The sequence below is a fragment of the Phyllosticta citriasiana genome (genome assembly GCF_038021145.1).
Source record: "Phyllosticta citriasiana strain CBS 120426 chromosome Unknown IWZ02scaffold_3, whole genome shotgun sequence".
NCBI classification, from domain to species: domain Eukaryota; kingdom Fungi; phylum Ascomycota; class Dothideomycetes; order Botryosphaeriales; family Phyllostictaceae; genus Phyllosticta; species Phyllosticta citriasiana.
Genome location: NW_027117280.1, coordinates 1,860,521 through 1,884,940, shown reverse-complemented (window position 1 = coordinate 1,884,940; position 24,420 = coordinate 1,860,521). Strand labels below are relative to the sequence as shown.

General features: G+C 54.1%; 10 protein-coding genes across 10 annotated transcripts; 3 read left to right on the top strand and 7 right to left on the bottom strand.

Annotated features, from left to right (window-relative positions):
• Positions 1–383: 383 nt before the first annotated feature.
• Positions 384–1,316, bottom strand: IWZ02DRAFT_488448 (uncharacterized protein; the record flags this gene model as incomplete). Its single annotated transcript, XM_066769465.1, has 2 exons — positions 384–804; positions 865–1,316. The coding sequence occupies 2 exons, from the start codon at positions 1,314–1,316 to the stop codon at positions 384–386; spliced, it is 873 nt and encodes a 290-aa protein (XP_066625507.1).
• A 2,244-nt stretch (positions 1,317–3,560) lies between these two features.
• On the bottom strand, positions 3,561–5,407 carry IWZ02DRAFT_190019 (uncharacterized protein). Its single transcript, XM_066762417.1, has one exon. It carries the CDS (start codon positions 5,234–5,236, stop codon positions 3,857–3,859), a length of 1,380 nt encoding a protein of 459 aa, XP_066625506.1. The 5' UTR covers positions 5,237–5,407; the 3' UTR covers positions 3,561–3,856.
• A 1,234-nt stretch (positions 5,408–6,641) lies between these two features.
• IWZ02DRAFT_445096 (uncharacterized protein) lies at positions 6,642–8,849 on the bottom strand. Its single transcript, XM_066767144.1, has 2 exons — positions 8,728–8,849; positions 6,642–8,657 (listed from the first exon to the last, which is right to left on the bottom strand). The coding sequence occupies exon 2, from the start codon at positions 8,460–8,462 to the stop codon at positions 7,077–7,079; it is 1,386 nt and encodes a 461-aa protein (XP_066625505.1). The 5' UTR covers positions 8,463–8,657; positions 8,728–8,849; the 3' UTR covers positions 6,642–7,076.
• A 1,236-nt stretch (positions 8,850–10,085) lies between these two features.
• On the bottom strand, positions 10,086–11,281 carry IWZ02DRAFT_189982 (uncharacterized protein). The gene has a single exon (XM_066762416.1). The coding sequence runs from the start codon at positions 11,141–11,143 to the stop codon at positions 10,139–10,141; it is 1,005 nt and encodes a 334-aa protein (XP_066625504.1). The 5' UTR covers positions 11,144–11,281; the 3' UTR covers positions 10,086–10,138.
• Positions 11,282–12,987: 1,706 nt separating this feature from the next.
• IWZ02DRAFT_189945 (pyridoxamine 5'-phosphate oxidase-domain-containing protein) lies at positions 12,988–14,822 on the bottom strand. The gene is made up of 2 exons (XM_066762414.1): positions 13,843–14,822; positions 12,988–13,496 (listed from the first exon to the last, which is right to left on the bottom strand). The coding sequence occupies exons 1-2, from the start codon at positions 14,432–14,434 to the stop codon at positions 13,252–13,254; spliced, it is 837 nt and encodes a 278-aa protein (XP_066625503.1). The 5' UTR covers positions 14,435–14,822; the 3' UTR covers positions 12,988–13,251.
• Positions 14,773–16,516, bottom strand: IWZ02DRAFT_189969 (uncharacterized protein). Its single transcript, XM_066762415.1, has 3 exons — positions 16,195–16,516; positions 16,046–16,146; positions 14,773–15,996 (listed from the first exon to the last, which is right to left on the bottom strand). The coding sequence occupies exons 1-3, from the start codon at positions 16,481–16,483 to the stop codon at positions 15,211–15,213; spliced, it is 1,176 nt and encodes a 391-aa protein (XP_066625502.1). The 5' UTR covers positions 16,484–16,516; the 3' UTR covers positions 14,773–15,210.
• A 126-nt stretch (positions 16,517–16,642) lies between these two features.
• Positions 16,643–18,090, top strand: IWZ02DRAFT_445086 (nuclear pore complex subunit). The gene is made up of 3 exons (XM_066767143.1): positions 16,643–16,707; positions 16,755–16,995; positions 17,051–18,090. The coding sequence occupies exons 1-3, from the start codon at positions 16,686–16,688 to the stop codon at positions 17,841–17,843; spliced, it is 1,056 nt and encodes a 351-aa protein (XP_066625501.1). The 5' UTR covers positions 16,643–16,685; the 3' UTR covers positions 17,844–18,090.
• A 718-nt stretch (positions 18,091–18,808) lies between these two features.
• On the top strand, positions 18,809–19,890 carry IWZ02DRAFT_445084 (U1 small nuclear ribonucleoprotein usp102). Its single transcript, XM_066767142.1, has 4 exons — positions 18,809–18,879; positions 18,929–18,935; positions 18,987–19,293; positions 19,394–19,890. Exons 1-4 carry the CDS (start codon positions 18,851–18,853, stop codon positions 19,786–19,788), a joined length of 738 nt encoding a protein of 245 aa, XP_066625500.1. The 5' UTR covers positions 18,809–18,850; the 3' UTR covers positions 19,789–19,890.
• Positions 19,891–21,119, bottom strand: IWZ02DRAFT_445081 (ATP synthase subunit D-domain-containing protein). The gene is made up of 5 exons (XM_066767141.1): positions 20,904–21,119; positions 20,738–20,850; positions 20,672–20,682; positions 20,237–20,621; positions 19,891–20,184 (listed from the first exon to the last, which is right to left on the bottom strand). Exons 1-5 carry the CDS (start codon positions 20,919–20,921, stop codon positions 19,947–19,949), a joined length of 765 nt encoding a protein of 254 aa, XP_066625499.1. The 5' UTR covers positions 20,922–21,119; the 3' UTR covers positions 19,891–19,946.
• A 62-nt stretch (positions 21,120–21,181) lies between these two features.
• Positions 21,182–24,089, top strand: IWZ02DRAFT_189881 (pre-mRNA-splicing factor syf1). Its single transcript, XM_066762412.1, has 2 exons — positions 21,182–23,589; positions 23,639–24,089. The coding sequence occupies exons 1-2, from the start codon at positions 21,302–21,304 to the stop codon at positions 23,871–23,873; spliced, it is 2,523 nt and encodes an 840-aa protein (XP_066625498.1). The 5' UTR covers positions 21,182–21,301; the 3' UTR covers positions 23,874–24,089.
• Positions 24,090–24,420: the final 331 nt, after the last annotated feature.

The following is a 24,420-nucleotide window of genomic DNA, read 5'->3' as shown; positions in this document are numbered from 1 at the left end:
CAGCTGGGCTCACCCGTAGAGAACTAATCCAGCGTTTTCAAGCATATTGACTTTCATGGAGGAGGGAACAAGATACACCAGTCTACTGCGACCGAAGACGTCAATACAATTGCTACCGAACAAGGCTAAATGAGTGGCAGACACCAGCGAATCTAAGTCAGTTTCATTGTACGCCCAGGCATGAAAAATCGTACGTTGAGTACCTCCGCCAGACAAGCAGAAGTTCCATCCGCAAGAGTGCGCATCTCATGTTGAAGAGACCGCTCCACACCCCATCCCCTCTCCTCGCCAAATTCGACGCCAAACTGACCGTCTCTTGCGTCTTCCCCCTCGATCAATCTGAAAGCCCCTCATCTTTACTCATTGGACCGTCGTCAGTTTGCTTACTCCCCCTTTCCTGTCGGCTCTCTGACCATAATATCCAACTCGATGACCTCCTCCGAGCGCTGCAAATACAGCTTGCGACACTCCTTGAAGCCGAGGCGGCGATAGAAAGGCAAATTAGCAAAATTGCTGCTCTCGAGGTACATGGCGCGGCTCTCGCGGTCGGCCCGGCACGTGACGTGGTCGACGAGCTTGCGGGCATAGCCCTTGCCGCGGGCGGCGGGCTTGGTGCCAATGTAGACGAGGTACCAGGACGAGGCGTCGCGGTCGCCGAGCGTGTGCGCCTTGATGTCGTGCAGCAGCGGCATGAACTCGGTGAAGAAGCGCTTGCGGCCTTCGCGACAGAGGCGGTAGTAGAGGCGCCACATGCCGCTGCGGAGGAAGGTGATGAGGCCCATGTCGGCGCTGTTGGGTGGCATCCTGGGGAATGTTAGTTGACCTTTGAGCTCCAAGTGTTGCTGGATTGATTTGTTGACTTACCATAGGGCAACGCCGCCGTAGTCGGGTCCAATGGTCGTGACCATGCCCTGTGCAATGTGGCAGTAGGTGATGCACTCCATCATGAAGAGGTGGAGGTCCCATTTCTGCTCGGGCGTCCAGTCCTTCGTGCCGGGCGTGTCGACAAAGTAGCGGCCAACAGAATCGCTCTCAAAGGCCTCGGCAAGGCAGCGCGCGGCCGCCTTGTACTCGGACAGCTGGACGATGCGAACTTGGTCATCTACGGCCTTTGGAGAATTTGGAATAGAAGCCTTGGCCGCGGCAGAGTCGGGGACTCGCTCCGTGGATTGCTGGTCGGGGTCTAGGCCGTTGCCGCAATTTTGGAACTGCGGCTGTGGTTCGGTGATGCCGCTGCCAGAGTCCTTGCGCTTCGTCAATCCGGGTTTTTCGACGAGATCGATTGCCGTGTTGGACGCGAGCGTGGTAGACGCCATGATTGCGGATTGAGGTGTTTATTTCTACTGCGATTGATGTGGGTGCGGCCGGATCGTTTGTAAAAGGCGTCACTGATGAGTGGAGCCAGCGTGAACGGCGTGCCTTTGTCTCGGCGGCGTGTTTGCCAGCAGTTCCAACTGATGATGCAGGGGCGAGTTCAAAACAGTGAGTCAAGCAATGTTTGCTGCTGCTTGAGCACTACTACCTGTTCCGTCCGAATTAGCTGGACAGTCAAAAGTCGTACAGATACTCTCCCAGCGTCGCGCGTGGTTCATCCAAAGACAGCAAAGAAGGGTTCCTGGCGCAGACGGCCGGGTCCCTGGGCATCATGGTGGACTCCAAAGGGACTGGACCGCGGTGCCATGAGCTCCAGCCATTTGCTGTTGAACCTCGCGGTGGAGGATTTTGATTCGCCCCTGGTCTGGGGAGCCACTGAGTGCTGCCGAATAGGTACCTTTTGCTGCCGCGCAAGTTCACGAATTTTCAGCCGGACGAATACTATCGCCTGTGTGATCAATGGACAACTGCGATCTCGAGACGCTTTCGACTCGAGACGGAAATCGCAATGATGTGAAGGCTTGACGCAAATCAACCGACATCAATATCCGGCTGCTAGGCCTCGATACCAAACGTGGGGAAGAAGTAAAGCTGGAGGATGCGCGGCTACGGTGAAGACGTAAAGACCAGGCGGGGTCTTTTTAACTGAGACGAGGACGAAGCTGTATACTCGGCGAGGCGCAGAAAACTTGTTGATTGTGCTAGGGAGTACAGTATAAAGGTCGAGGTGGGATGTTTGAGGAGTTGCAGGTCGTCACAAGACGGGGCAGGGGTAACAAGTGATACTGCTTAGCGGACAGAACAATGAGGCGTGAAGGCACAAAGACGTGGACGGCTGGACCGGCTGCAGCCAGAAGCTGTGCGTCGTAGTAAGCAGCGAAGCGTGGGGTCGAGGTATCGCAGTGTGGAGTTGTAGAGGAGGAGTGGATGGGAGCCTACACGGCAGCCGCGGGATGCAGTCAAATATAGGAGGCATCCCAAGGCGCTGCTTTCGTAACCACTGCGATCAATTGACACCGAATCAGAACGAGGCAACATGTCAAAAAGCACTGGGCGTCCCTGGCTTCATGGGAGGTTTTCGAGATAGAGCCGACGGGGGGTTAAGGTGGAGATAGATGGTGGGCTAAACTGCTTTTAGCAAGTCCAGCCAGATAGCGATAACGGCATCTTCTCCCCTCGAACTTTGAGAACGGAAACATGACAAGCACCGTCTTCATTGTTGCGACCACACGGCGCCCTTCTCTCTTCCAGACAACGACCCGAGGCGCTTGGTCCGACGCCGTTACCGCCGCCCATGCAGTGCCACCCGACCTGTGGTTCCCTCCTGTGCCACATCTCCCCCCAGACTTGTTCAACACCATGTTTGTCCAATGACGACAGTCTCAAGATCCGACTCGACAGACACGAAGACAGCGGCTTGGCCGACAAGAGCGGGTCGTCTTGGCAATCAAGCGTGTGGCCGTTGGCTCCATGGCGGCGTGGGAGACGATCAACTGCTTGTCAAGACACCACCCGCGAGTAAGACCAACGACGGCAGCTACCTGGGCGGCGTACCACTGCCGCCCCGAGCCGAAACAACGTAAATGCATGGCGGTTGGCCACGTGAGCCCCTCATCCAATGGGAACTTCGACTCCACGTCCGTGAAGAACCGCAACCCTCGTGTCTGCCCCTCATGGATTCTCTGGCAGCGTCTTTGGCGGCCCTGCAGCTTGCGTGCCGAAACTCCTCTGCACCGAGCCACGTCAAACAATTGCTACCTATTGACCGTCATTTTCGACGATGAGCCTCCCTGTTGGCCATGCTGTGTTGAAGTCGATCATGGCGACTTGCACGACGCCAGGACGATACACATGGTTCGTATTCTGATATTACTGCGGAAACCGACATGAAGGAAGACCTCGGAATCCTGGGAAAGCCAAGGCACAACATTATGGCAACTGGTTGTCCCATGGCCCAGCGTCGCCGTAGGCCAAAACATGTTTGAACCACACGGACCAAACGATGCTAGAAAGATCAAACCGCCAAACCGAAAACAATCATACTCGCTGGGTCTAGCTGCAGCAGTGGACGACGGCCCCCTCAGCGCAACTTGGTAGCAGATGACAGCTCCCTAGGTGCAACTGTGGTAGTAAACGAATGCTCCCCGGATGCAGCCGTAAGGCCAGGAGATATCATTTCTGTTGACACTCACTCTAGCGATGCTGGAAAGATCAGACCTGGGAATACGTCAATACTGACTCTTCATGAGTTTTGACAGTGACCGAACTTCGACCAGACTTACCCCTATCAGCGGCCTTCACGGTGATGGCCCGGTTGCATTCTATCCTCCTCTCCACTAGTCGGCTTCTTATTCCCCAGCCTACTTCTTACCTCTTCCTCGACCTCGACCTCGACCCCTTGCTGCTCCTCCGCGTCCACCTCTTCCTCCTGTGCCTGCTTATCATCAGCCGCTGTTCAAAATCATTGTCCAACTTCGCTGATTCATGATGTCTTACCTGTTTTTGGTTTCTTTCCGCCCGTTTCTCCATCCGCAGGCCCCTTGGCCGCTCTCTTCCTGGTGACCCTCCTGTCACCGTCTCTATTTTCATAGTTCTCTCCTTCTCCATCCTCACCTCCTTCTTCCTTACCTCCCTCCTCAGGCTCCTCCGCCTCGAATCTGGCCTTGACCTTGATAATACGTTTGCCATCCCCCTTCTTGAAAATTTGTGCCGTTCCTGTGCCCTTGGAGTCCCCAAGTGCTGAAATGAAACCTGTCGAAGTGCTTCCTTCCACAGGCACCATCGTGCCCTTCAGCGCAAGAGAGAGGACATTGTTTTTCAGTTCTTTTGCTTTATTCGCGTTCAAAGTCGCTGTGCTCAACAGCTGTCCCTCGTCGCCCGATCCTTCGTCGCCGTCATTTTTTCCGCCGTCCTTCTGTTTCTTTTGAGCTTCCGCGAGATCGTTCTTGCATTTCTTCAAATCTTGATCTGCTTGGTCAGCCATGGTTTTGGCGTCAGCTTGCGCAGCTTCTCGGTCTTTACGAGCTTGGTCAGCTTGAGCTTGTGCATCTGCCAGTTTCTGAGCAGCTTGGTCAGCGTCGGTTCTGGCAACAGCTTGAGCATCTGCCAGAGCTTGAACAGCTTGGTCAGCTCGATCTTTCTCAGCTGCCAGAGCTTGAGCATCGGTAGCAGCTTGGTCATCTTTAGCTTTGGCAGCTTCTTGAGCTTTGCTTAAAGCGTTTTCAGCGGCGGTGGCTCTGGCTTCGGCATCGTTCTTGTACTTTGTTGCCTTTTTGGCATCAGCTTTAGCATTGGCAAGAGCCTGGCCATCGCCCGTGGCACCACTCCCATCCGCGGCAGATGCTCTAGCGGCTTCCAATTGTTCCTGCAGTTTGGAGTTCTCGATCTTTTGCCTGTCGAGATCGTGTTTGAGTTTTTCATTTCTAGCCTTTTCCTTCTGCGCGGCCTTCTTTGTCTGGTCTTGCAACTTGGCAAGTCTCTGGGATTGTTTTTTCTGCGCCTGAATGATTCCCTGAACATTATCCTTATCGCCAGCGTCTTCCATGATCGATCTGCAACTTTCGAGTTCTTGTTTGGTGCTCTCGTGTTTGTTCTTCTCATCGCTGAGTTGTTTTTGCAAGTCGCGCACTTGTCGCTCCAGTTCGTCAACTTGTTGCGCGTCAGTATTCTCCGCCGTTTTCGAGAAAAATGTAGTTAGGGGAACGGTGTCGAGATTCAAAATATCGGATAGGTGGAGACTGACCTTTTTGTTTCTGTTGTTCTCTTTTTCCCTGCTGCGGATGGATCGCGCTTTTGTTCCTGGCTGCTTTCGCGCTCTTTCTCGCATTTTCGAGCTGAGCGCGGAGCCAGGTGATTTTCTCATTCTTCGCGTTCACTATTTGCGTGACATAGCTGTGCAAGTACTAGAAAGCATCAGCTGGGCGCTCGAGGGCAGCTGGCCAGTCAGACCAAAAATTTCTGGGTTCGCATACCGCGAATTGGAAAAGAGTGAATTGTGAATCCTCCTGGTCGTCCCTCGCCTCCGGTCGTGTGAGATAATTCAAATGCTGTTTCCACTCCTGGTTGTTCAGATGGGCGAAATCGAATTTGTCTGCATTGCAAGTCAGCTCATCGCGGTTATATGCCACGGCAAGTATTCGAAACTCACGAAAGTCCAGGACTCGCTTCGTTTTCTTGACGTACTTGTCAAGCTTACTGTTTATTTCCCCATCAGAATCTCCCGGTTCATCTTCGTCGTCGTCTTCATCGTCGTCGTCGCTTCCGTCGTTTCCCAGGCCGACATCCATCCAACCTTGCCAGGACTTATCCCTGACGACCTGCACGACAGGCCTATACGAAGTCTGCAGTCTATTCCTCCATTCTTGATCCTCTGACTCAACCGGCGTGATGACCAGCTCATCCCTTTGCGAACCAGGCTTCAGCATGAGAATCGACCGCACGACCATGGGTTCATGCGGATTCGCCCGTATGATTCCGTCCAGATAGCTCATGGTATCCGGCGAAAAACTCATGGTGACCGCATAACCCCCATGGTCTGTCTGATACGAGTTGTATGGCGCCCGATTCAAGAGGTCGCTCAACACGCGAACATCTCGATCCAACAGCCCGATGCGCTGCACCATCGACTCCGTGTACCGCAACCACTGTCCAATGCGCGAATTGATCCAGTGGTCGCCGAGAAAGGCTCGCACGCCATTGGTGTCGGCGTTGGCCTGAAGAACGAACAGTTGGTGCTCGGCGAAGAGCCGGTCGAGGAAGCCGAGACTGTCGTTGACGAGACCGAGAATTCCATCTTTGGGGAGTGGGGCCGGAGTGTTTGAGGCGACGGTGCCGTCGGCGTCGTCCGCCATGGCGAGTCTGTTCGTGCGTGCGTGAGAGGCTTTTCGAGCGGTTGGGAGGTGAGTGATGGCGTTGCGGAGGTGGGCCGGTAGGTGTGTGGAAAAAGTTTTTTGAGAAGGATGCGACGTGGCTTTTTGGTGTTGCATCTCTACCTAGTATGGGAATGTGTTTGCACAAAGGAGATGCGAGGATAATGAATTGACTGAGTGGAGAACAAAGCAAGCTTGATCGGAACTGCCGTTTGCGGAAAACTTGGAGGTTTCATTAACAATGGGAGCAATTTGAAGTTTGTGACCTAATGAATTTGTCGCTTCTGGCAGGTCGGTCCAGAGAGTATTCATGCGTCTTAATCGATTATGGTTCGGGAAATTTGACCATTTTTAGCGAAGAGAGGAGTTGAGAGCATTCAAATGGTTTGTTCAGCACCCGCGGTTGCACTTTTAGAGAGCTTTAAAAGTTCGCCGTTTATTCCCTCTGATACCCACTATGGAATCGAAGCAGACTGTCCGAAACCGTTGACCAAATAGCAAACGTAGAGCAAGGGAGATAAGTTCGAGTAACGAAACTGTCGAGGTGTAGCTAAAGGGGAGTTCTGAAAGCTAGAAGCAATAGCCATCTGATACCAGTACTTGATGTGTCGTAGCATCTGTGATCAGCTACAAATGAAACATCCTCCTATAGCCATGGGTAAGCAACATGGAGCTAAAGTGAAAAAAAATGACGTTGTAATGTGGACAGGCCCGTATGTCCTGTAATCCTGCAGCGCAGTTGGCGAAATGGAAAACAAACGAGACGTGGCGAAACCGCAGTGCCATTTCAGAAAATGGAACCTTTGGTGGTATGTTTGCGAATATCAGGATCAATCAGAGGCTGAGCGAACGCTGTCGGTAACGACCCTTTCTCATGAGGAGATCGTTAAGCATGGGCATGTCGTCGTCGTCGTCCAGGTCTTCGGGCTCATTCTCATCATCATTGTGCGATTCGGGATTGTATAGAATGTCATGACTGTTGTATTCGCGCGACTGCGACATAGTCAAGTGATTGTCCCGAACAGTGGATAGCGAAGCCGTGTTCTTGGGAGAACGAATTGGAAGTGTACTTAAGATTCTCTGTGGCGAGATACAAGCGGTCGAGTCGACAGACCTGGAATTGGAAGAAGCAGGCGTCTCACCAACGCTTGGGCTGCTATTGATGGGAGTAAATGCAGCAGGTCTGTATTCAGTCTGTCGTATGGCGGGGACTTCGTTTACTCCGTCAGCTTCACCGTTGAGGAACTCAAGAACATATGGCTCGATTTGAATAGTGTCATCGTCCATGTCCTGACGGTTTGATTCCATGTTTTCCGCATTTCTCGGGGAGCTGTGCTGCGCATTCGAATCATCCATCTCCACATCGTCATAGTCGATTGGAGTCGCAGCGGCTTCTGGAGGCTCGTGAACGCTCCTCGAGACGGTAACTTCTTCTGGCTCGACAGCCTCTGCGGACTCTTGAGTAATCCTTCTAGCGATGACTTCCTCAGGCTCGACATTGTTTGTGTGGCTATTTTCTCTACGCAGACTTGCGACGAAATTCTCTTTCGGAAAGTCACCCTCACGAGGTAGAGGGAAGTCTGGTCTGGATCCAAGAGCATGCGCCTGTACTTCCTCGCTGTCCTGATGAACCTGTATCACCGGAAGACTCTTCTTCTTCATCTGTGCAAGAAGAGATGCTTTTGCTGGCTTCAGCTCCTCGCTAATTTTGATAACAGCATCGATTCTCTCTACAATTTCTTCGATGGTAAGCTTGGGCGGAGTTTCTGGAGAAGATCCCGGAACCAAGGTCTCATCAGTGTCGGGAGAAGTGTCGCCGGGAAGCCCAGTCGATTGCTTGGATTTCATCTTGCTTCTATCGATAGTCTTGCGTTTCTTTGTGCGTGGAAGCTCTGCCTCATCTTCATCGTTCCTGCCGCTGTCGAAGACTGCCTCGAAATCCATTAGGTTATCCATCGGGTGCACGTCATCCCGGTAAGCTGGGCTGCTGGTGGACCTGCGTTTGGTCCTGCGTGCTGGTTTGGATCGACCTCTGGCATTGGCTCTTCCCACAGCATTGCCCACATATGAGCTGGAGCTGCGTCTTCGACGGCCCCTACGAGATTCCTGGCTGATGCCATCTTCATCGTCGTTGACATCTTCCTCGTCGCTGCTAATCGTGATCCGCTCAACGAGGCCCCCATGCTTCTTGGCTTGCTTAGGGCGAAGAACATCATCCATAGGATGATGTTTGGCATTGTAGTTCGGTTTCTTGCCCGTGTTTGTGCTGGTTCGAGCCCGTGTCTTGCGGTAAAATGTTGCTGGTGCCGTGCTTGGTACATCCCAGCCCTGGGAAAGGCCATCGATGATGTCTTGCGAGGGATGCAAGCCACTCAACAGCCTCGAACGCTTGTTACGTGGAGGGAGCGATGAGATCTGAGCACAGCAAAGGTTTTAAGCAATTGGTGGCGGTGCAAATGGAACGAACGTTGATGAGACGACTTACCAGCGGCCTGTCGGCTTCATCATCCTCGGGACTAGATTCGACTCGACGAGAACGCCTCTGGAGAAATAATCAGAAGAGTTTCTTGAGAGTGGAGAGAGGAGGGTGGGGGACTTGCTCGATCATTGACTCTGCCTGGAAGGTCCGGTAGAGGCATCTCGGGAGACGCAGTCTTCGAAGGCCGCGGCGACTCCTGGTCCGAGTCGCTCAAGGCCGGAGGCATGATTTGAAGCCACGGAGTTGAGAAAGAGGGAGGTAGAGTGGGTGATGGGTGAAGAAGGATGTTGAGGCGAGGACACAGAAGATTTGCAACGACAGCTGAGGAAGGCGCGTCAATGAGGGAGACGCGACGACGCGCCGTCCCTCAACCACGGGCACCTCAATCAGTAGCAACTGGACTGGCTACAGAGAAAGGCAGGCAGTAGCTTTGACATCGTCTGGTACTTCTCAAAGTGCTCTGCAAATCCTGAATGTCATCATTTGCATGCACAATAAATACCCTGCTCGATTTGTGAGCCATCATCTACTTCCAAGGCTCAGCCATTTGGATGCTCCTGACCCCCATCAACCTAGAGCACTCGGATACCTGCTGTCACTCTGGATGCACATAGATTGAATGCCTGCTGTCTGAGCTCCATTGGTGCCTGATAGCTGGTTACTGATTTAGGTGCCCATGTCTTCAGTCTGAAGGTCGTAGGGCTAGATGCCACTGGTAGACGGCACCCATCCTTGACTTGTCCGAAGGAGATCTCTCCTGGGTTCCGAGCAAGAGATTGCCCTGTGTTCACAGAACGTTTTGGCGCATGCTAAACTCGCAGGCTGATTCCGCCTGTCAAATAGGTTTCCTGATGCAGGAAAACGGCACGTCCCGGAGACGTCACGTTGAAGGATGACGGATCCACCCGGACCTCGACTACATGTATAAGCCCCGGTCAACGGGCCGAACGATAGGATATGTTGCCAACGCCCCTGGCCCCATACGGAGCATCCGAAGCTCTTTCAAAAATCTCAAGGCATGGACAGCTTTTTGCGGGGATCGCACGCGTGGTCTCGAAGAATACACGCAGCCGGGTCGGCACTCAAATCTTGCCTACGTATATCAAGTAGCAGAAGCTCGAATGATCCAACTGATAATGATAATTCGAGAATGGGCGCCAACGCAGTGCCTCGACTCACTTTGACTTTTGCCTACAGGATTTCCTCCTCGCCAAGTTCACTCTTTCAATACTCCATTACAGGTTTGGCTGCAATCTGCCACCTTACCCCACCCAGTCCAACTCCGTTTTGCGCAACGCCGCTGCTCATGTGAGACCAGATACCCACGATTTAAACGCCATAAAAGCAAGGATATAGTGCGAGAAAAAGCAGATTGTCCGCTCAAACGCTGGAAATTTTCAAAAGCAGAGGAGCCGGCTTAACACCTCTGCGAGGTCATGCGCAAGCCCTGCGGCGGCAGCACGGGCATGACAAACTCGTCGTCGTCCGAAACGCAATCGTCCACCTCAATGTGGTCGATCTTCATTGTGCCGCTGATGGGCGTCGGGAGGAGCTTGGCGTCCGTGTCGATGCTAGAGTGGCTGATCAGAGACTGCCGCGCTTGCTCGGCGGGCTCCCACTGTCTGACCTTTTCGGCAGCCTTTGCAGCCTTTTCCTCTTGCTTCTCGATTTCCTGCGCGCAGAGCGTCATGACGTCCTGGAAGCTTTTCCGGGCCCCCTCGAGCTCGACGCGGCAGTCGCCTTCGCGGAGAGATTGATGTGCGCCACGCTCGCACAGACTCTGCGCATTTTCCAGCGCCTTGTCCGCTTGATCAAAGGCGTCAGGTCCACCATCGCCGTTGGGCTTGCCTGGTCCCATGCTGCGCGTCGTACGGAAGCCGCCCATGCCCGCGCCGGGTCTGAATTGGAGCTTCGCCAGAATGGGATCGGAGCCTTCGCTATCGTCGTCTTCAGCGCCAGGACTCTCTGCCGTCATTGCCTCCATTCTTGCGGCCATCTTCCCTTTTCGCAGCATGTTCCTGCCCTGGCCAATGTTCCTGACCAAGTTCTCAAATGCCTTTTGGACTTCGCTATCGTAGTAGACGACGATCATGCTTCTTGTCCGATATTTGGTCGGGCCAGATGCTTTTGAAATTACCGAGGCAGTCTTGCGTTTGCGGCTGGTGAGACGTTGCGCCTGGTTGGGGATTTGGTTCTGCGGGTTGTGGTCTTCCGCTTCGCCCGTCTCTTGATCGAGGACATTTTCTTTCCCCGGTCTTAGCGACTCGGTCGAGCCCGTCTTCTTGACGACTTTTTGGGTGACGGGGACTTTTGCAATCTCGTCTTGCTTTTCCTCGATCTTGTGTCCCACTCGCTTGAGCTCCTCGACCCAAGCGGGGATGTTGTCCCGCAAGTAAGTGAAACACTTTTCAGAATCGGACATGGCCTGGCGTTGGAATCGAGGGTTCGTGATTTGGGTGCAATGGGAGCGAGGGCCAGTTGAGGGAGCCACCCAAGATCGGCACGGGCTCTTGCGGAAGCCAAACAGGCGAGCGAGGAGGGAGGTAGAATTGATGGAGGGTGTTGCGAACAAGGACGGAATTGTCTAAGACGGCGATTTGCGGCGCAATGAAGCGGTCGAAGGGAAAGGAAGACGACCGAGGGAGGAGAGGTCGAGCAAGAAGGAGAGGTGCGGCGAAGCGGAGCTTTCTTGCGAAGCTCAGGATAAGTGTGGAGGCCGTCGGAGTCTTGAACGCAAGCGGGCAGGGTGCGGAGCGGGAGCTCGGCCTAGGGCCCGTCAGCGATCTGCCCGTGGCCGGGGTAAGGCGGCACAGGTTGCGCAATCGCCAGTTCGGCGGACAGTGCAAGCTCTTTGGTCCTTGGTACTGTAGGTACGGATCGGGGGATATGAATGAAAGCGTCTGAGAAGACGAGGGAGATGGAAGTGGAGGAGGACCTGGCAAGGCAGGGCAGCACGAGGTGCGAGACGGGAGCGGCCGAGCGAGGCAGAGGACAACGCGGCGGCCGACGAACGAGCGGTGGAGCGGCGCCCAGCACACGCGCAAAAGACCAATCCAGCTTGTCAGTGTCAATCGGCCGACATGCATATCGACTGACTGACTGACGGACTGACTGATTGACTGACTGGCAGGACGCACCTTGCCTCGCCTGATACTTGTCACTCAAAGCACGCTTCTCTCCTGCTGCCCAGGCGGGAGAACCGCTGCAGCGGCTGACGCTACCGCACTCTTCTGTCTGTCTGGACCAGGGAGTCTCGTGCCATATGCATGGACCGACAGCATCAAACACCCTTTGAGCTTGTCCTCATGCACGCCTGCGTTGAGGGAGTGAGCAGCCAGCCCATGACGGGTTTCATCTGGGCCCTCGACTCAAGCTGGCCCCTAAAACACCACATCTTGGATGGCACCTCGGAAACAGCCAGAGCAACGGCCGTGACTTGACCATGGCAGACCGAAACAGTCGCCCAACTCTGCCGCACGCGACGTCCAACGCCGCACCTCACCAGTTCGATTGCTGCATCGAGCTAGCATTGGCCACTCCCTTTGTCAACTCCAACGCCTCCCGCACCGTTTCGGTACACCCGCAGCATGCGTCGCCCATCTGGCCCTGGTCCTGGGGGGGGGGGGGGAAAGCAAAAAGGGACGAAAAGGAAACACGGCGCAGGGGGCACATCAGACAGCTTGTGTCGTCGTCGTCGTCGTCGTCGTCGTCGTCGTCTCGCGCTGCCGGCGTCATTTCTGCTTGCTCCACTCCTTCCCCCCCCCCCCCCCACCAGCGCGCGCCGCTCGCAGCAAACCACTCAATAATAACAATCGACCCAGCAGCTCGCTCCAATTCAATGCGCGCACCTATGCGCGTGTGACTGTCAAATTTCGCTGCATTGTCCAATCCAGGTTGGAAGCAATCTTTTTCTTCAAGCGCGACGCGCTGCGACATATGCATGTCGTCGCCGACCAGACCGGATGCCCTATACCACACCCCCTCCTTTTCCAGACCGTACATGTATATGACGCCAAATGCGCATCCGTCGCACACGCTTCCCTTTCCCCCGTGCCCCCCTACCACAACGTGCTTTTTCCTGTCCGACGCCTGTCCAGTTCTCCTGCGCGTCTCCGCAGGGCGAGCCCTGGTTAGCTCTTCTGTTGTTGTGGACACACGACTGTAGTTTCGGCGAGTTGGGATTTGCTTGCTGTCCGTTACCACCTCGCTGCAAGTCTTAGCGCTCTTTACTCCTTCGTGTGGGTGCTTGGACGCTTCTCCGTATCAGATATCCAAACGCTCTTCATAATGCCTTGAAGCTGTTGAAAAAACCCTATCCCATGCTCCCTTCCCTGCGTGTGCCACGATGCTTTGCACAAAGCCTCGATCCCCTAGACTGCAGGCCCATTCACGTGCCTGGCAAGCGCTCGGCTGTCAAGTCAGGTCAATGATCGGCAAGCAACCGTCAGCGCCTCAGAAGGTCGTACGGAATGTATTTCTATGCCCAAAGTAGCTCATCTTACAACCATGCCCCCTGTGCCATCCATCCTTTCAGGGCCAGAGCTCTTGCGTCCTCCACTCGCTCGTTTCCTTTACGAAGGTATACAAGTGGCGCCACGCCTTCTTTGGATCGCTCAAGTCGATTTTCTCCACTTGCTCCGGCTTGATCACCACCACTCTGAAATTCTTCCGCGCTACGGCGTCATTCACGTCTTCCACCGGTCTCCGCAGTTCGAGGTGCTCGTCGTCATAGGGCTGGTCGACGGGCAGTCCGGGTGGTGGACCGCTGAAGGAGCCTATACGATGCGAGGGCGGTCAGTACGTGCTACAAGCTGCCGACGCGATGTGACACCAAGCGGAGATGGGGGCAAAATCCTGGGATAAAGCTCCCAAACCTGGCCGGAGCATGGGAGATTTTTGGTAGGTGTCCTCTGCCTTGCATACTGTCGGCCGAGGAAGATTGCTCGAAAAAGCTCCGAGCCCATGGCAACGGATCGTCCTCCCTGCGTTCGACATCCACCTCTTTGGCCTCCGGAAAAGGAAATATCAAATGATCAATCGGTGGCCTTGTGCAGTTTACAGGAGCTATGCGGCCACTTGCGGCAACCAACATAGTAGCAACGGATGAGATTCGCAACTCACCTCTCATGCCAGGCGACAGGTTGCCAAAGTGCGCCGTCACCTCCTTTGCCCAACTCCAGTCCTTCTCGTGCCCCGGCTTGGCCACTCTCATCCTGTCGCCCACCTCGCTCTTCACCGTGCGCACTCCCGAACTCTCTTCTCCGTTTCCTTCAATGTCAGGCCCAACCACAAACGCCTCGCCCTTGACTCTCCACTGCGTCATCGTGTCCTTGACCCACCATACAGCCTCGACAGGCCCGCCTCCCCCACTGCCCTGCCACTGCTCTTCATCGCTGGCGTGACCGCTGCTCGATTTGAAAATTTGCGGTATCTTGAGCATGCGCACATCTGTCGTAAACGTGGGCAAGTCGCTCTCGTAGACGCGATCGTTCTGCGGTGCCGGGTTGCGCTTGTTTTCAGGCAGCTCTGCCCAGAAGCCGCGGAAGATGCAGTACCGCGCGCGTGGAAGATATGGGACGGGCGACCCCTTGGATGCCGTCTCGAGAGTCGATAGCACAAACTCGGGCGATTCCATTCGTGAAATATGATCATGGAACGCTGACCTCCACGGTGCGGGACTCTGTCCTGCTCGTCTGCCGGCGGTGCTCGACATGGTGCGCAGGATTGATTGCAGACGTGATGAGAAGCGTGGAGAAGCTATGGTTGCGAATTGACACAAAGTTTGAAGTCAATGAAGGACGACGAAGAGGTATGATGACGGTGAACAAGCAGTCGCGCTGATCGAGTGGTTTAGAGGCGTGGACTGACTCTCACGCTGGGTGTTGATGACGAATCCTTATCGATACGATTCCGAATTAGGCAATGAGCTCGGTCATCGATGAATTCAAGGGAACATTGATCTGCGGATCTACGAAGTTGGCGTTTAAGAACCTATTTTCCCGTATCTCTGTGAGTTTTGAAGATTTTCTAATCTTGTAAATTGTTAGAGTTTTTCCAATTCCACCATGGATTGCAGCATCTGGTTTCTGCCGTCCGGGCTGGTTCCCATCAAAGCCTCCTGCATAGCCCTGGATTATCTAGCCGGCTATTTATTCTGCTTCAAATATCGTGCTAAGTATGGAGAACATTCATCTGCTTTCCTCTGACTTCTTCCCGTTCCTCTCAGCGGCCTCGCATGGCTTGCACACAAGCATCTTGCCTGTGAGTGATTGAAAGTCAAATTTAGCCTGCCAGGAACCGAATTGACTTTATTCAAAGTCTTTCAATGACGGGACCAAACATCTCCATCAGTTCCGGAGACCATCGCGGTGATGCTTGGTGCAGGCTCTGGAAGCTTCACTCAAGTAGCAATGCCCTTAGTACATGGAGCAGCCAGCGAGTGGGGAACATAGCCTGACCAGGAGCATGAATGGGACTTTTGGGTCCAATTCAACCTTTCCGAACCACGTTGATGCCGCTGTCTTTGCTCTTGAGAGCGTCTTTACCCAGGGCCTTCATCTCCTCCAAACTCATGTCGTCGAACGCCTTCTGAGGGGGCGTTTCATCATCCTTCCTCACAACTTGCGGACCAGTCTGGGGACGTTGTTCCTCTGCCTCCTTCTTCCACTGTGCTCGTTCCATCTCATCAAACTCGTCTCGCCGCTCTAACCACCTTTCTTGAACATCTCTTGGCTCCATCACACCCACACCCTCGCGCATGGCGACTTGCCAGACTGTATCATTGACACCCTCGGAGGCACCAAAGGCATAGCCGCCGGCCCTGTCTATCGCACGCAGCAACGCCATCATGGACTGCTTGTCCTCGACAGCTAAAGTGTGGAAGGCGAGCAAGCCGAAAGAATCAATCATTTCGCAGATCGCATGGTTGAGGGCAGAGAACTTGGACTTTGGCTTCAATGGCTCAATGTCGTCATCGACGTCGGCGAGATCTTCGTCTCCGTCGTTGTCTCTATGCTTGGCTGAGGTTTGTCCACCAAATCTTGCTCCTTGCTCGGCTTCCAAATGTGGAATCAAGTAGTCCAAAGTCTGCACTTCTGTGTAAAAGTCTAGGTTGAATTGTAGGTCTGGGTAATTGCGGAGGTTATCGATTTTGGTGAGCACGTTGATGTGCGGGAGGTCCATCTGGAGCATTCCTCGCAAGGCGAGTAACAGCGCCGAAATGTAGAGTGAAGGCTGAGAGATTACGAAGGAGTCTGTGAGTTGTATGACCACTAACTTCAAACTAGTTAGTAAAGACCCAAGCAAGTATTGGAGAATTGCAGACCCTGTATCCCAATTTTTCCAAACGAAAGAAGATGTGACGAAGTGAGGTGTGATGGGTAAAGAGCTCAACTTGGCCGGGGCAATCGAAAAGGACGTAATCATCTAGAGCAACGTCAGTCTGGAAAAGTACCTTAACAACGAGCTGCTCACCTCCGAGTTCCTTCAGGCCTTGCTCCAGCCATTCAAGGTTGTGTTCCAATTCTTCCATGGCATATATCATGCCTCCATTGGGACCAAGCTCCTCTGCTTCCATAACCTCTTCGATTGTCACCAAGTCGCGAACGTCAAGCGCAGCCGGGGAGGACGTTTGATCGTTGGCGGGGTCGAGATTGACGACTGAGCATTTCCTGCCGATCGCAGACATGAATTGGTGCATGCCATTGCAGTAGGTGGACTTGCCTGCACCAGGCGATCCAATCACGAGCTGGGCGAAAGGCATCTTGGATTGTGATTGTAGTGAGGAATGAGACAGAGAACGAGCCGTCGAAGCCGTGCGAATCCACGACGTGGACCCTGCGCCGATCATGACGCTGCGCGCCGATTTTCTGCCACTTGTGACCGCCCTGCTGCTGTCAACACCAGCCAGACGCATCCAGCTTTCGAGCTTTCAACTACTACTTCCCTCAGGGCAAGGCTCCAAAATGTCTACAAACGCAGGCTCCGGTATGCTCATTTATTGCATTATGCGGACATAGCTAACCTGTGCCTAGGCCAATTTGAGATTACCGAGTCTCCGAGCGATGCTATTTCCTCTCTTGCGTATGCGCCGGGCGATTCCATGCGCCTGTTGGTCTCTTCCTGGGACGCAAACGTCTACCTCTACGATACACACTCTCAACCTGGCGGCGAGCTACTGCGCAAGATTGAACACCGCGCCCCTGTCCTGGCAGCATGTTTTGGCAAGGATCACACAGAGGCCTTCTCCGCGGGCCTAGACTGGGACGTTAACAGGTACGCGGATCTTTTCACAGTTCCGGATTTCTAAAGCTGACCGAGGATGATGAAGGATCAATCTCGAGACTGGTGAGAAGACTGTTCTCAGTTCTCATGAAGCAGGTGTCAAATCTGTCGTCTATAGTCCTGAACACTCCATACTCATATCTGCTTCGTGGGACTCCACATTACACATCCACTTTCCAGAAGACACCAACCAGACTCCGGCTATAATCAAGCTCCCCAGCAAGCCATTCTCACTCTCCATCACTGCCACTAAGCTCGTTGTCGGCATGGCCTCTCGCAACGTCCATATATATGACTTGAAGTCATTGCAGATGCTCGCCTCCGAGACCACCGACGCAACTCCTCTCAATCCAGAGCCCTGGCAGCGTCGGGAGAGTTCGCTGAGGTTCATGATAAGAGCTGTAGCTTGTATGCCAAACGACGCTGGCTATGCTACCAGTAGCATCGAGGGGCGCGTGGCTGTGGAATGGTTTGACCCAAGCCAGGAATCACAGACGAGAAAGTACGCGTTCAAGTGCCATCGCCAACAGGTCAATGATGTCGACACCGTCTATCCAGTCAATGCGCTCGCATTTCATCCAGTGCACGGCACTTTTGCTTCTGGAGGTGGTGACGGCGTCGTTGCACTGTGGGACGGTGTTGCCAAGCGAAGAATCCGACAGTATCAGCGGTATTCCACAAGCGTGGCTGCATTGACCTTCTCATCCAATGGCAAGCATCTCGCTGTTGGCATTAGTCCTGGGTTTGAGGATGGCCAGGAGGACGTCGGGGAGGGTCTTATCAAGGTGTTTATTCGCGAACTTGGCGACAACGAGGCGAAGGGCAAAGGTGCAAAATAAATTCTGTTTCTTCTGGAGTATGGAGTCGGTGCTGGCATACCCTTCTGGTAAGAAGATTGGCATCCATCGATCATCAATGATTTTTGCACAAGGCTACTTCAATTTTCTCCACTTGCTTCAAAAAGTTGTGTGTGAAAGGCGTTTGGATGCTCTCCGTATCTGTCCTAGGAGAAACATGGATCTCGTTGTTGCTTCTTTGCCTCCCACGAGCTTGAATGCTTCTCCACACCAAATTGCATATTATCTCACTCGCGTGTGATTCCGCGCAAAGACCCTTTGGTCTATACACCTACTTCAGAAAGAGTAAAGTTGTACCTTCAAAGGGCCGCAGATGCTGACCGACGACCTTTCCCACCATGGTCCTTAAGGCGGCGACAGCGATAGATCGGACAGTGAGCGACGCGATGGGGTGGGCAAAATCATTGCTAACGCACGTCCAACATTTTGGTGTCTCTCATGAATCGTGAGACGTGGGCTGAGTCTCCTCAAACTTTACTGCCTTAGCACTCATGGGCCTCGAGCAACATGAATCACGAACCAGGAGCACCAAATTCGAGCTTTTGTAACACACCACTTTAGGTTCACAAAAGGGTCATTCCGGAACCTTCTCACCATCAGGCCTTAAAAGTGCAAACCTAAATGATCAACCTGAGCATATTCCTGAATGGCAAGGCATCGGCCAATGGCGTTGCCAGTCGGAGTTGCAGACAAGGTGCACTTCGTGCATGAAAACAGAATGCAGTAACATTGTCTTCGAGTTGCTTCCCGCCTGCCAGGATTGGAAAAAGAAAGACTTGAGGCAGCAGGATACTGTGAATGAGAGAGAAACATAAACAATGGACGTTGATGAAAATGGTGGGCACTCTGGCTACTGGTCGGCGAGGCAGGGGCAGGTATATCCGAATCTGGTGTCCGACTCTCGCTTAAACCTACCGCGCTTCCTTTGCGCTCAATCAGGTACCGCCCGCAACAACCACCGCAAGCCTCAGTGACAGCAATTATCAACTATGGCTTCGCAAACGCCACCCAATTGCACGTAAGTCGGATTCACAACGAAGAGCCTTTCACTTGCTGACAGTTTGTAGGGTCTATGTCAGTATCTTGATCAAAAATGCGCGTCCGCCCTGCTAACGCCCCGAGCAGGTCAAGAACCTCGAGGAGCGCATCAAGATTCCCGAGCTGAAGGAAGCGCTTCTCGAAATCTTCAGCGAATATGGCAACGTCATCGACATCCGTGCGGCGAAGAACCTCAAAGCCAAGGGCCAGGCTTTCGTCGTCTTCGACAACGTAGAGTCGGCCGCGCGCGCTATCGAGGAAATCAACGAGTTCGACCTGTTCGACAAGCCGATGAAGCTGGATTTCGCCAGGACTCGCAGTGACGCCACAGTCAGAAGGGAGGGCAACGAGGAGGACTTCGAGGCACACAGGCGCCGCAGACTTGCAGAGAAAGGTACATCTCAGATCCCATTGCACTGCGGGATCAGATGGGTCCTTGCCTTGCGCTTTTACGTGTCGCTCTTTGGTGAGCAGTATGCTTACACATGCAATAGAAAGGAAGCAGGCCATCGAGGCCCAAGAGAAGCAGAAGCAGTTGAAGCGTCCTGCGGGCGCTCCCGCGCAGCCTGAGAGGCCTGCCCAGAAGGCGCGTGGTGCTGGCCTCAAGTCGACCGGCGCTGGAGGCGCAGTTATCCCAGACGAGTACCTCCCGCCCAACAAGATCCTGTTCGTGCAGAACCTGCCCGATGGATACGATGTCGAAGCGCTCTCAGCCATCTTTGGCCGCTTCGAAGGCTTCAAGGAGGTCCGTCTTGTGCCTGGACGCAGCGGCATTGCCTTCGTTGAGTACGAGGCTGAAGCCGGCGCTATTTCCGCCAAGGAAGCCACTGCTGGCATGGCGCTTGGTGATGAAGGCAAACCTGTCAAGGTCACTTACCAGAGGCAGTAGAGAAACAGATGGCTGGATGGAATCAAGATTGCTTTGACCAAGGTAGGGGTCACATCATTGAATCAGCGTAAGATTCCCGAAGATCAAAACATACAATTTACAAGTGCTCCAGTCTTGGGCTGCTCGCGTAGCGTTCGTGTGTACATCATCCGTCCGCATTAGAAAATCACGTCCTCATTGTCCTCATCTCCCAAGATGTCCTTCGTTTCGATTCCTTCAGCCCGACGGTCGGCATCTTCCTTGGCCGCAGCCCGTTCCTTCTCAGCAGCAGCAGCGTCGCGTCCCTTCTTGCCCGAAACTTTCTTCAATCTGTAGAACTCTTCTCTGTCAAGCTCGTCCAGCTCGGAGTTGATGTAGGCGATGGTGTTTTCAGTGCGAGGAATGATGACATGTTCGCTGAACCCACGTCAGTTTCAATAAGCAAGAACACAGCGTCAAAGCAACTTACATGGCGTTAACTCTGCGGTTGACAATCTTGATGACTTCGTCCAGAATGACAAAAGCCGTCTGCAAGCTGGCCAGCTCCACGAGCGTTTCCACTGCGCGAGCATATGTCTCCCTACATCTCTGGACCTGCTGTCCTCCCTTGCCCAGACCTGTGAGGCCAAAGTCGTTGGCGCCTTCGACCGTGAAGCTTTCGAAAGCCGGGAGGAAGACACCAGACACGTTTTCCTGCTTTGTGCGGACACGGAACTTGGCGTTCTTCGCAGACTCCTGGATCTGGTAGCTGATGTCGCCGCCGGCAGCGTAGGTGACTTCGGCGAGGGAGAAGGCCGCTATCTGCATGACACGGCCCATCTTGCGCTTGGCTTCATCGATGCGGCGTGTAATCTCTGTATGGATTTCAGTACTTGTGTTTCGGCGGCGGTAGCTGGTATCGTACCTCGGAAGCGCCTGTGCTAGATATGAGCATACAAACAAGAAAGAGGGTTACGGCGATAGGGCGCACTTTGTCAGGGCCTCACTCTTCCTCTTCAGCAGATCGTGGCCCGTTTGAGCTCCCTTGAGCTTGCTTTTCATCTGACCCAACGCCTGCCGCGTCGGGAAGACCGACTCGCGGGCCTGGAGCTTGCAGTTAGCTCTCGACGGGTCGACATCAGCTGGGCTGTACGTACGGCACCACCCGACGACATGACGGGCTGCTGGCTTGTGGATGGCTAGGGCGAGTTGTCCGGATGAGGTCCGGATGAGCGATTCAATTGTGATGAAAGAGCCAAAGGGTGTGCGGCAGTAGCTGCCAACCGTTGTGAAGCGTGATGCGAATGGTCCCGTCCCCGCTTGTTGGTGTTCCATACGCACGCCGCGGAGGCCTGAGCTACCTTACGTCGTCGGCATTGGCCGGCCGGGCCTCGCGCTAAGCAACACGAAGTCCAAGCGACCCTGCGCCAGAAGTCAAGCTCCACACCTCACCAATCCATCGCCAACTCGAACGACCCCAGAAAGTCGCCCACGCCACCCTTTCGCGCGCCTCTCCGGCCTGCACCCAGGCCAGCAACGCCCGTCTGACCGAGCGATGCCTGGAGAGCTTCTGAGGAACGTTGGCAACTCCGCCGCTGCCGCCGTCGTGCCGAAGACGAAGCGCATCATGCCCAACAGGCCTTCCGACTTGTATCTGATCTCCGAGTCAGATGGCGTGTATGAGCAGGAGCTCATCCGCAATCCGGGCAGTGTCAAGCCATGGCTGGATTACGTCGCCTTCAAGCGCCAGCATGGCTCAGTTCTCGAGCAGGCCTTCGTTCTTGAGCGCGCCTGCACCACGCTGCCACGCTCCTACAAGCTGTGGAAGATGTATCTGGATTTGAGGACCAAGCATCTGAAGGGCAAGAATCCGGCAAAGTACCAGGCCCACTACGTCAAGGTCAATGCTCTTTTTGAGCGGGCTCTGGTGCTTCTGAACAAGATGCCAAGAATATGGGAGATGTATCTGGAATTCCTAATGCTGCAGCCCATGGTCACGACAACGAGGCGAACTTTCGATCGAGCGCTGCGCGCGTTGCCTCTGACACAGCACAACCGGATTTGGGCGCTGTACCGGCCTTTTGCCAACTCTGCGTCCGGCGAGACTGCCGTCAAGATTTGGAGACGGTACATGCAGATTCATCCGGAACACGCCGAGGATTTTATTGCCCTTTTGGTCGACATGCGGCAGTATACCGAAGCTGTCAAGCGCTACATGGACATTCTCAACAATCCCAGATTCAAGAGCAAGGAGGCAAAGGGGCCGTTTCAGTTTTGGACCGAAATGGTCGAGCTACTCATTGACCACGCGACGGAAATTGAGACGGGCGACGACGTCGGGATCGACGTCGAAAAGATCATTCGAAGCGGCATCGCAAAGTTTTCGGACCAACGAGGGATTCTCTGGGTTGGCCTGGCCCGCTATTGGATCAACAAGGGCGACTATGAGCGTGCTCGCGATGTTTTCGAAGAAGCGATCACCACCGTCATGACAGTCCGCGATTTCTCTATTGTGTTCGATACGTATGCCGAGGCGGAGGAAGCGTTGATTGGTATCAAGATGGAGGAAGCGTCCAAACGGCAAGAGAAGGGGGTGATGGATGAGGAGGCAGATCTTGATTTGGACATTCGGATGGCTCGCTTTGAACAGCTCATGGACCGTCGGCCGTTCCTCGTCAACGACGTGCTTTTGAGGCAGAACCCCAACAGCGTCCCTGAATGGGAAAAACGTGTTGGCTTATGGGGAGACAACAAGCTGGAGGTCGTCAAGACCTACACTGATGCAATTGCGACCATAAATCCGAAAAAGGCTGTTGGGCAGTTTCACGAGCTTTGGGCCAACTACGCCAAATTCTACGAAAGAGCCGGCGATCTGGACAATGCCCGCATCATCATGGAAAAGGCCACCAAAGTCCCTTTCAAGTCTGTCAATGAACTTGCTGAAATGTGGTGCGAATGGGCGGACATGGAGCTCAGGAACGAGAATTTCGACCGCGCAATCGACATCATGGCCAAGGCTACTCAGGCGCCAAAGAGGTCGACGGTTGATTACTTTGATGAAACTCTGTCACCACAGCAGAGAGTGCACAAGAGCTGGAAGTTGTGGAGCTTCTATGTCGATTTGGTCGAAAGTGTCAGCACGCTGGAAGAAACACGCAAAGTCTACGAAAGAATCTTTGAGCTGCGCATAGCCACGCCCCAGACCGTGGTCAATTACGCAAATCTGCTCGAGGAGAACAAGTACTTTGAAGAGTCATTCAAGATTTACGAGCGCGGTCTCGACCTCTTCAGTTACCCAGTGGCTTTCGAACTATGGAATCTTTACCTCACCAAAGCGGTGGACCGAAAGGTCAGCATCGAGCGACTACGCGACCTATTCGAACAAGCGCTCGAGGACTGCCCGCCAAAGTTTGCAAAGACATTGTACTTGATGTACGGTGCACTCGAGGAGGAACGCGGGCTTGCTCGTCACGCCATGCGCATTTACGAACGGGCCACTCGCGCAGTTGCCGACGAAGACCGGTTGGAGCTGTTCAACTTTTACATCACCAAGTCGGCGTCCAACTTTGGACTCACATCGACGCGCCCAATTTACGAGCGCGCCATTTCTGCCCTCCCCGATCACGAAGCCAAGGAGATGTGTCTCAAATTTGCAGAAATGGAGCGGCGACTGGGCGAAATCGACCGCGCAAGAGCCATTTATGGTCATGCAAGCCAGTTTTGCGACCCGAGAACGGAGCCAGGTTTCTGGCAGAAGTGGGAAAGCTTCGAAGTTCAACACGGAAACGAAGACACTTTCAAAGAGATGCTTCGTATCAAGAGAAGCGTCCAGGCGCAGTACAAGTAAGTTGAGCATATGATTCGGTTAAGCATGCAGCTAACGGTATGACAGCACCGACGTCAGCTTCATTGCCTCGCAAGCCCTGGCTCGCAGCCAGCAAAACGGCGGCGACGGCGCCATCAGTGAGCAAGAAAAGATCGACGCCATGGCGGCCCTCGAGCGACAGGCTCGGGCGCCGGAAGGATTTGTGCCTGCGACAACTGGAGTTCAGGGTGGTAGTGCCGCGCAGCCAGAGCCGGCAGCGGCGGCGAATCCGGATGCGATTGACGTTGACGAGGATTTGTAGTGTCATTTTGCAAGCGCGCAGATACCCTGCTTAGCTTGATTGGATTGGCTTTTTGGAGGGAGGTTTCATTCAGGTAAATAAGCTGCTGTTTCTGAGCTGCATCTACTCGGCGTTGGGTTCATTCGTGTCGAGGGGGACGGACACCATCTGCGGTGAAGCACCATCTTTCGCGTTTTGCTATGTCAGTGGCTGGTCGTCGCCAATCATTTCCTTTTCTCCGTCTTTTCTTTGCTTCTGGCGACCCGTTCCGAGGACGGGATTCGGCTGATGGGTTGGTGGCAGCATAGACAATCGGAATATGCAACTCGACCGTGTGGGGAGCGCAGCGTGACGAGGTGGACTGGTTGGTTGGTTGGTGGCCAACGTCACAGCTCGAGCTGCCACAGGCTCAGCGGCGGCACACAAGAGGCAACAATAGCCCACGACCAGCATCAGCGGCCAGTCGCGACCATCATGTGGGCGCTTTGAACCGCCCCGTCATTGTTGGGCCCGACGCAGGCCGTGGTTATGTTGCAGCCACATAGGTGGTGCAGATGGCCGCTTCCAT